Source organism: Euprymna scolopes, chromosome 1 (assembly GCF_053919585.1).
Source record: "Euprymna scolopes isolate OS-2025 chromosome 1, ASM5391958v1, whole genome shotgun sequence".
Lineage (NCBI taxonomy): Eukaryota > Metazoa > Mollusca > Cephalopoda > Sepiida > Sepiolidae > Euprymna > Euprymna scolopes.
The window spans coordinates 99,841,759-99,852,233 of NC_136482.1; the positions used below are offsets into that span (position 1 = coordinate 99,841,759).

Here is a 10,475-nt window from a genome sequence, read left to right on the forward strand (position 1 = left end):
GGAATACAGGCAAAATTTGGGGGATAGAAGGGACTCTTTATGCTAGGGTATTTCGAAGCCTAATGCTTCTCATCAGAAGAGTAGAGAAGGTGCTAGGTAGCATGGGGAAGATGCGGCATCTAGCGTAAGCTTCATTAGGGATGAAAAAGATTAAGAGGAATTATAGAATGTTGGGGAAGCTTTATAGAATTCTAAATAAATAAGGAGAAGCTTATTATATATAGTATGATATATAAGAATATATATGGTCTTTAACATAGTATTGAGATTAAGGGGTATATGTTTTATGGTTAAATAGGGGGTGTATTGTTGCTGCGTGGTAATTTATTTTAACAGTTTGTGGGGTGTCTATTTTCTATAGAGTGGGTAATTTTGATTAAATTTGATTAGTGGCACTTAAATGGCAAATGGTGGCTATAAATTTGCTTATAATTGGGGGGGGGGTTATGCAAGGTTGTAAAACTGAAAGGTAATATGCGGCAATATATTTATAAGTTTCTACTGTTATGATATAGGGAGTATGATTATAAGGGGGCGGTCGGAGATTAGGGTGGCAATGACTATGAGTGCATATAACTTGATGCAAAGGTTAAGTAGACATATTGATGTCAAAGTGTGGGAGTGAGGAAACCATTGCTACTTATGAGAGTGGTAAAAATATACCAAATAATAGTAGGGTAATTATAATAGTACGAAGGATAATAGTAATGACAATTATAATAATAGTAGCAATAATAAAGCTGAAAATAAATTAGAAGTAAAATTGAATATTAAAAAAAATAAATAAAAAATATAAATAAAATAAAGTTAAAGGCAAAATTAAAAGTAAACATTAAAATTAAATATAATGTTACTAATAGTTAAGATAAAATTAATTTCAAAATTACTGTTAATAACTGAAAATGGAGATAATGGTAGCGGTTATGGTAGCAATGACGGGGGTAATAATGGGGATAATAATAATGATATCAATTATAATGATGATTATAATAATGATGATAAAAACAATAATAATAACAATAGTAATGGCGTTAAAAACAATGCAGTAATAATAATGATAATAATAAAGGCAGTAGTAACAATACTTCTACCACTACCTCCACCATCACCACCACCATTACCAATAATAATAATAATAATAATAATAATGTAAATACTGTTAATACTAATTATTAGGGGTGCGTAAAAGAAGGGATACAGACAAGTGGGGGGGGGGTTAGAGTAGCAGGAAGTAGGGTTGAGGAGTGAGGGGTGAGTGGACTCGTACAAAATAAAGTAAAATAGAAAATATATATATATATACACACACACACACACATATACACATACATATATCCGTATATAAAAAAAAAATAAATAAAATAGATGTAGAATAAGCCGGGAAAGCGTAAGAGTTCGATGAACAAAAGGCCTTTGGGTTTAAATTAAAATAAAGGATTGCTTCACTAGGAATGGTAATTTCAAGAGTCCACCTTAAAACTTTAAATTTCTTGAAGTTCGATTATAAAGGCCATCAAATTTATGTTTATATAGACAGGCCAGGCCTAAAAATTTGAATACATACTTTCTCGTTTATGAACACGAGGGATAAGTCCATCGAATCGCCATAACTACTTAATGTAGTAGTTCTAATCTCTAAGAGATACAAGAAGTATAGTTTATAGCAGTCCTTTAAATTTCCATATTTCTCCAAATAATTTGTTGGGGTGGAATTTCGTAGATGTTTTGGTCTGGTGAATTCTTATTCCTCCTAATTTGGCTGGCAAAATCTATTTTTTCAATGGAGACTCTTGTGATGGAAATTACTCATAGCTGGACTGGTTTAACTGTATTCAAATCTAAGTTATATTATCATTAGGAAGTAGCATCTAGATGGAACGCATAGCTGGTAGTTGGAGGGGGTAGGATAGGGATAGGGATATGTCTGTATGGGTGATGGGGGTGGGTTGGGTTGAATTGGGGGGGAGCTTTTCTTAGGTTATATTTTCGGTACATTTAAAAGTTTCAATGTAAATACTACTCGGTGGAGGGCTTAGTGTAAATCTAATAGTGGAGACCGAATGCGCTGATTTTTAAATAATTACTTATTGGGAGGGGGGGGGGGGGGCTCGCCAGTGGGGTTTAAGGGTGGTGGTTAGATAGTTCTAAATTTAGGTTTTAAGTCTTTAGCCCTGTGAGGTGGTTTCTAAGCTATATTTTCATTGGGCCTGGATTTTATATTGTTTAGGTTATATTCTCGTTGCATCGTGCGCTAATTGGTGGTTTGGTTGCAATTTAACAGGTGGTATTAAGTGTACATATTTACGGAGATAGGGTTTGTTAGGCAAAGTTGTTTATGGGCTCATGATTAAGGCAGATATATTGTTAATTAGATATTGCCAAGATGCAGGCTATTCTAGGTTGGAAATTTATTTAAAGTTATGTAATGGTGTGTTATTCAATAAATGATCCATTCTATATCTACCAATATATAGTTTTGTGTCTTCATTTCATACTCTTGTTGTCCTATTATATATATATATATATGAGGGGCATTCCAGAAGTAATGCCTCCTATCTTTTTTACTCGTCTTGAATGGATGAGAGGGAATTGTAAATTATGTTATGATGACTGAACTTATGCATTTATGACCTGAAACCTTCGTATCTCTGTTGCAGATATTGACAGTGTGAGACTAAGTAAGCAACTGTCATGAATGTGCACCAGAAGCAGAGATGCATCATTGAATTTCTGGCAAAAGTGCATTGAGAATGGTGGTGACTAGAAAAATAAATTTGGAAGCACAAACGGTTGCTCATTTTAATGATACCACTCCTATCTTCATAGCTCTTCAGCTTTTTGAGTTAAAAAAAATAGGGTGCTTTACTTTTGGAATGACCTGTGTGTGTGTATATATATATAATATATATATATATATATATATATATATATATATATATATATATATATATATATATACTATAAAACAACTTGACTCATTGGGTCACCTATTCAGATCATGTGAGATTGTTTGAATCATTTGTTTGCAAATACATAAAATATAAAACAATAAAAACACAAATGCCCAAATTATTTTTTTCTACTCTCTTTGTTTACAGGTTAAATATTATTATTATAGTAGTGACATTTCCTTTAGTTTATAATAGACTATTCCAATCTTTTTATTATATTCTTTTTTATTACCTTTGACTGCTAATAAGCAGAGAGGAAGAGAGATTGACAAAGGTGATAGTAATAGATACCATATGAAATAAAATTGTGCGTGGAGGAAGGAATCAAACAACTATCAGGGATAAAAGGTTGAGAATGATTGACAGGAACTTAGTAAGAAATTGGTTTCTTGTTAACTTAATTGCAAATTACAACTAATTAGAATAATTAGAATTTAAATTTTTTTTCAAACTTAACTCAATCTCAATACTGAGGAATATTTTAGCATGTATTTTGTGTAATTAAAATATATAGGAAAACGCCTTTGGTAAACAAATGTTAATTAAGTTGGCTTTAATATATTAATAGATCGTAGCAAGATCTGTATAAATTTCACAGTTATATCCTTCATCCATTATATATTGCTACCATGCTTAAAAATATTTCCATTCTATGGAGGTCCGACATGATCACAGACCCTACAATATTATTGTACCACTTTTGTTCAAACTAAAACACTTATCTAAGTATTCTGGTTAATGTAGCTTCAGATAATATTTTGTTATGGAAGTCTTACTCCAAAACCTTTGTAGAAGTTTTTGACATATTTCCATTCTATAGATATCTGGCACAAATACAGGCTCCAACAATATTATTATGGCATCTTTGGACAGAACAGATATTACACTTTGAATTATTTATTCTCCATATAATAAAAATAAAATTCAGTATATAAAAATTAGGCACAAGCCCATCAAAAGTGATGGGATAATAGGAATCGTTGGTCATCCCTTATTTTCTATAATGGATTTGACTATCCTATTTTTAGCTAGAATCATTACAATCACTACAATATCACATTTACTTTAGGGGTTCATTCTACTTAAAAATATCCCCACTACTACACTGTTATCATAGCCTGAAGGTCAAAAAAGTGTATTTCAGTTTGAATTTAATGTTCGAAAAACAGGGACATCAGATGAAATTTTTAAAATAATTACTTTTATTGTATTGCATTTTCAGTGATTGAGCAATTCAGTCTTTTAAAAAGAGGTGAAAGTTGATATGTTTTAAATTGCCTAAACATATTATAACGATAAATTTTTTTCTTTTTCTATTTTATAAAGGTCATCTCTAATCGATTTTTGTCTATTATTTTTCTTGTAGAACAAATGAGTCAGGAACATGCTGTGCTAGTAGAGAAACTGGAGAAGAAGAAACAAGAAGTTTTAAGAGAGAGATCAGAAACCTTTGAAGAAGCATTCCAAGATGATTTACATTTTTATAAGACACATGGTCATACAGAACGTAAGTCAGTTTACTTTTTAAATTGCTACACAATTTCTGCAGTTATTTATTGGCTTAATTTAGTTTTGTTTCTATGACCCCCCCCCATCCCTCCACTGTAGATTCTGGTACTTGCAGGAAGGACAATATTAACATTACTAATCTCATGAATGTGAAACTGTAATGACATGCTGAGTTATCAGTCAAAATTGGTATCCACTTCAACACGGCCATTTGCCTTCTCATTCTTTTAATTTTTTACTTTTGTTCACTAAGGCATATTGTCACTGAAAGCATAAGGGGCTACTGTGACAGAGATCAGATTTATAAGGGGCAACCTGGGTGGGGAGTTGGACAGAAAAATGTTTGTTTACATTATTTAAATTTCTGAATGTTAGTATGACCAGGGGAGCAGGGAATGATTCCAAAGGTAAGTGGTTTACAGGAAAGAAGCTATTAGAGTAGAAATTTTCCATCTAGATATTTCTATAGTGAAGGAATGGCTACTAGCTCTAGAAGTGTAATGCATTTTGGTGCATTTTCCATTGAATAGCAATAGTCGATTTGATAATCTTTTATATTGTCGACTACAAAAAATCGGGTCGCCTTCTATTTCTTTTGGGATATCTTTCGACTTTAACATCATCATCATCATCATGGATACTCTTGTCTCCGCCATCTTTGTCTTCATTTGTTTTAATAATTTGAGGAAATATAATTTCATCCTCCTCATATGATGGGGTTTCGGCTTTAAAATTAAACGTGTCTGTGAATTTTACACATCGGATTCTTTTTATTTTATTTTTCTCGGGAAAAAAATACTAAATTTGCTGGACTGTTTTTATCGTATCCAAGAAATATACCTCTGTCGGCTTTAATATGCAATTTACTCTTTTTATCTATATATGCGAAGCAAGTTGGACCAAATATATGCATTCTGTTTAAATTTGTTTTTTTACCACAGAAAGATTCATATGGGGTTTTAGATAGTGTTTTGTTAAAGCACCTGTTGCATATATAGGCTGCCGCCATAAGTGCGTACGTCCAGATGTTTTTAGGGAGTTTTGATTTAATGAGTACGCATCTTGTCATTTCAAAAAGTGTCCGCCATCTGCATTCCCGTTTTGGTGTGGCGATCTAGGAGCTGATTTTTCATGCTTAATATGATGATTAATTAGTAAAAGTTCAAAGTCTTTATTGGTGAATTTCATACCGTTGTCAGAGCGAATACACTTTACTTCACCGTAGGGAACCATGTCGGCTAAATATTTTTTAGTTGCTAGCAGGATATCAGATTTGTTCTTTAAAAAGTAAACCATTATTGAACCTGAATGGTCATCTACGAAATTCAACACATATCTATAATGTTTTCTGACCATCGGTTCCACAGGACCGTTCAAGTCACAATGCACCATTGATAGGATCTTTTTCGCCTTTTTGTCTGGTATCTTGTTTTGATAGTTTGTCATTTTCCCCTGCGTACAGACGTTGCAGTTGAAATTTTTTGATGTTTGTATTTTCAGTCCAACTACAGTCAGCAACTTTTTGAGATCAGGAATATTGCAGTGTCCAAGAATTTTATGCCATGTCTGTAGATCATGGCAAGCAGTTTTCGATGGGACTATGCTATTTAAATAATATAGTCTTCCATTTTCTTTAATGTCGAATACAGTTCCAGTTTTGATTTATTGGGGCTAAAGTTTATATTTGCACCTTTTAGTGGCAGCTTGTACAGAAAATATATTTTGTTTAAATTTTGGGATTAGAAGAGCGTTTTCTAGAACACAGAAACATAGTTCACCTTTATTGTTCCTTAGCAAGATTTTAGCATCGCCTCTTTTCAAAACGATATTATTCACCCGACTTCTGTCAGCTAGTTCTACAAAATGATTTTGTGGCTTAAAGTTGGGATCAAAATTGATAAAATCAGATTCCTTTGTAATTACATGTGCTGCGTCACCACAATCAACAAGAAAATTATTATTGTTTGTTGAAGCATTAGGTCGTCCACAATTATAGCAAATAATTTTTGTACTTTTCTTAGGAGAAAAATTGTTTTTGGCAAAGTTACGGTTTTTATTCCTGGCATGGGTATAGGTCCTGGATATGACCTTAAACTATATCCGACGGTGAGGCCCCAGGTTGCGGTCTTTGGGGAGTGTGGAGCCACCCTTTAATTGCCATTGCTCTCAGGTTCACTCTGACCCAAAGTGGTAGTACCTGTTAGGGTCCCAACTATGGGTTAAATAGAAACCGACTTGAAAAAAACAAATATATTCTATTAAAAAGTTTTTCTTCAAAATCACTGAATTCGGCATTAAATAACCTGAAAATGGTTGATATGCCGTAAAACAAAAACAACCAAATCAAAACCAATTGGCATAGTTATAATTTAATTTTGGTGTTTTTATATGTGTATTTTTAAATTTCATCATATTTGTAGATTCGTTTTTTTCTGTGATCATTTTTTCAGTTTCCTCATAACTTCTGAGTGCTACCTTGAATTGGCTGAAAGTCATGGGTTTTTCTTTCTGCGTTATAATGGTAAATGACTTAAAATCACTCGGTAATCCCTTAAGGAACATGGAAATTAACAGACTGTCACTTATAACTTCACCAGATATTTTTAAAGAATTTGCAGTCGTTTTGGCTCTTATAATATAATCAGTAATGGTTTCGGCTTCCATTCGTTTTAGAGAGGTCAGTTCAGTATATAAATAAATAATTTTTGGTTTTCCTTTCGATAAATAATGCTCTCTCAATATGTTCAATGCTTTGCAGCCATCGTACAGGGCTTCTCTCATTACCAGTGATAGACTTCGGTCATCTAAGCACTGTATTAATTCCACAAAGACAGTTGCGTTCTTTTCAATGAAATCGGGGTCGTTTCTGTTTTCAGGTTGTGTTTGTAGTACTTTGTGTAGCTTTTGGATTCGTAGATATCCCAGAAATTTAACTTGCCACAATTCGAATTTTGATTCGGATCCATCGAAATAAAGACGCACGCTGGGCGCATAACCTCTAGAAGTGTAAGCCATGTTTAGTTTCAGAACAGTTTCGGATGGTTCATTGTTCTAAACAAGTCCTGAGAGGTGACTGGTTTGCAGTAGAGAGTTCCACAGAGCAAAAGATTCCTACCATGTCGAGACGGAAAAAATATATACGAAATTGCTACAGAAAAGGTTTAATATTTATGGAGCAATTCTGGTTTCTGATTGGCTGGTAGCAGAACGTGAATTAATTCGATTTGTCAGTTCCTAGCAGCATCGTTTATAAATAGAATCGTCTGACTGTGTGAGATCATACCCCATTATTAATAAAAAATGCACTCTTATTTAGAATTGTTAATTTAATTTATCTTCTCATTTCAGGCATAATGGGCAAGGACCGAGCCAAAAATCTTGATCTTGGTGACATCACTCTTGACCAGGATGAAGCAGCATTGGCGGTCTTCCTTGCCTCCACAGAAGTAACCCCATGTAGTGAGCGGGGCCTACTCGGTATAACTCCTTCATCTGAAGTAGCTGGGGACATTACGTCTCCATCAGAAGCAGACGCGCTCACTCCTATGACCCCTGGTAGTGAATGGACAGCCACAGATGAACTTTCTTCTCACAGTGACTCTGAAGGCCAACTCCTGCCAGGACCGTCAAAAACAGTAGACCATGTGACAGAGATGGAAAGAAATACTGACCACAAAAGCCTTGCACTTACATCCCCAGTGGAAGAGTATAAAACTGAGGAGCTTAAAAATGGCATGAATCTGTCAACTGCTGACGAGGAGAATGAAGATTTAAGTAATCAGAGTGAAAGCTGAAATGAATGATTTTTATGCAAAGAGTAAAAAAAAAAAAAGTGGAACAAAAATAAAAAAAGCAACAATAAAACATTATGCCCATGTTTGAATGTTATGGCCTTGCAAAATCTCATGTTTATCATTTTTATATGCAGGCTGGTTTTAACATTATAGAAAACATTTTTTCATCACCAAGAATTAAAAATATGTTTAACAATTTTATTTTAATACTTTTATCTAAAATTCTAAAAGTCACCATCCTGGTTAATTAGTCCAAATCCCTTATTAGAGTATTGTAAAAATAAATAAATAAATGAAAAAAAAAAAAATTATTTAGTAAATTTGGAGATGAGGACCCTCAGCTAAATATTTATTCTCCCAAAGTAAGATTCTTTTTTTTATTTTATACAAGCAAACTATGTGTGAACACCTTGAAAAGCTTGTGAGGAAAAAAAAAACCACCCAATTATTTGTGAATTTAGACTGGTAGATCAGTTTTTGTCATCAATTTAACTTAAAATAGTCAACCATTTCTGGGTCATCATCTAACTGGATATCATTTTAAGGGCATATAATCAGCAGTGTTTTTGTTGGCAAAAAAAAAAAATCTCTCCTTATCTTTAAAACTAACCCTTAAGTCTGGGTGCTCCTCCGTAATGGTTACATCTAAGATTTAACTAAAAAGTGTTACATATTCAAACAGATTTATGTGCGAAATTCTAATTCTAAAATTTCTTTTTTTTTTTTTTTTTTTTTTTTTTTACCTCAGTTTTTTCATGGTGTTAGTAGAACCTCATTTTTTTGGTAGGGTGGGTTGGGGATGAGAGAATTTAACTGAAAGTCTTCATCTACAATAATACAATTATTTTTCTGGTGTACAAAATATAAGTAAATATAATTTTTTCAATGAATTTGATTTTTACCTGCTGTGGGCAAGTTTTGTGTTTCTTATGCTGCCAGATCTGTCAAATATAATAAATTGTTTTAAAAAATCCAACTTTTCACAAAAATTAGTATTGTTTTCTTTTAGGAATAATTTTTAGGGTATTTAGTAAATCATTTCCAATGTTTTCTCTATTGTAAATAAAAAGCCTTTTCTTTTTTGCATATGATAACATTTGAATATTCGCATGGCCACCTTTCTAATTGTCCCTTGATAAAAGTTATTTTTTTTTATAAATGTAAATTTCTGCACAATCTGTGATCCATTACAATTATTGATTACACACAAATAAAACTTACAAAATGAAAAACAGATCATCACACAATCTTGGTTTAATGTTTTTTATTTAATTTTGTTATCATTGTTGTACATTTTAATCTGATTTTAAATTGATCACTTTTTGTTTGTTTATTGGTTACTTCTAAGCTCCAAAAATAGGTGACAGAATTGCACCAACTTTGACATGAAGCACCATTGGTGTACCGGATGTATTTAAGAACAAAATTCTTTTGAAAAAGATCTTGTAGTTTGTGTGAGATGGGTATATTTGCTGATGACACCACGCTCTATAATAGGCACGAGGGGAGAACGAATGAATACATATCTAAGGCAATTGCAAAAATGCCAGAGGAAGACCTCCAATCTGTATTGGAATGGGAACAAAAATGGATGGTCACATTCAATATTGCCAAGACTAAGCTTGTTTCCTTTAATAATTACAAGAAACCATCTCAACCACCAATAACTATGGCTAAAGATACATTCCATGAAAATACTTCTATCAAACTCCTCAGCTCAACTCAATGTTCATAGGGAACATGAGTTGGAACAGATACATCGAGAGCATTGCCAAGGCTGCTGCAAAGAAGGTGGGCTCTATCATGTTAGAAAGTTACTTACACCTGAAAATATCCTGTATCTTTACAAGGCTACTATTCACCCATGTATGGAGTATTGTTGTCATATTTGTGGCGGTGTATCTACTACTGGTATCTCACTCCTGGACAGGTTTCAAAAAAGAGTCACCAACCTGATAGGTCCTGAACTATCATCTAGGCTTCAACCTCAGTCTCACTGATGAAATGTTGCGTCCCCCTGCCTGTTTTACAAGTATTTTAATGGTAGATGCTCTGACGAACTACAAGCCCTTGTACCCCCTCAATGTATATACCCTTGACAAACCCGGCAAGCAGCAAAATCCCACCCCTACACAGTAGAAATCCCTAGATGTAAGAAAGCCTTCTACTCGTATAGTTTCTTCCCCAAAACTGCTAGACTCTGGAATTCTCTTCCAGGTTC

The 10,475-nt window shown here is 33.4% G+C and overlaps 1 protein-coding gene across 1 annotated transcript in view; it reads left to right on the forward strand.

The window, feature by feature from the left end:
- The window catches only part of LOC145259560 (dysbindin-like), a 49,419-nt gene extending 39,918 nt beyond the window's left edge, over positions 1–9,501 (forward strand). Inside the window, exons 6-7 of the mRNA XM_080117251.1 lie at positions 4,318–4,458; positions 7,809–9,501. Coding sequence (XP_079973377.1) covers positions 4,318–4,458; positions 7,809–8,254 — 587 coding nt within the window. The 3' untranslated portion in view covers positions 8,255–9,501. The remainder of the gene's footprint in view (positions 1–4,317; positions 4,459–7,808) is intronic.
- Positions 9,502–10,475: the final 974 nt, after the last annotated feature.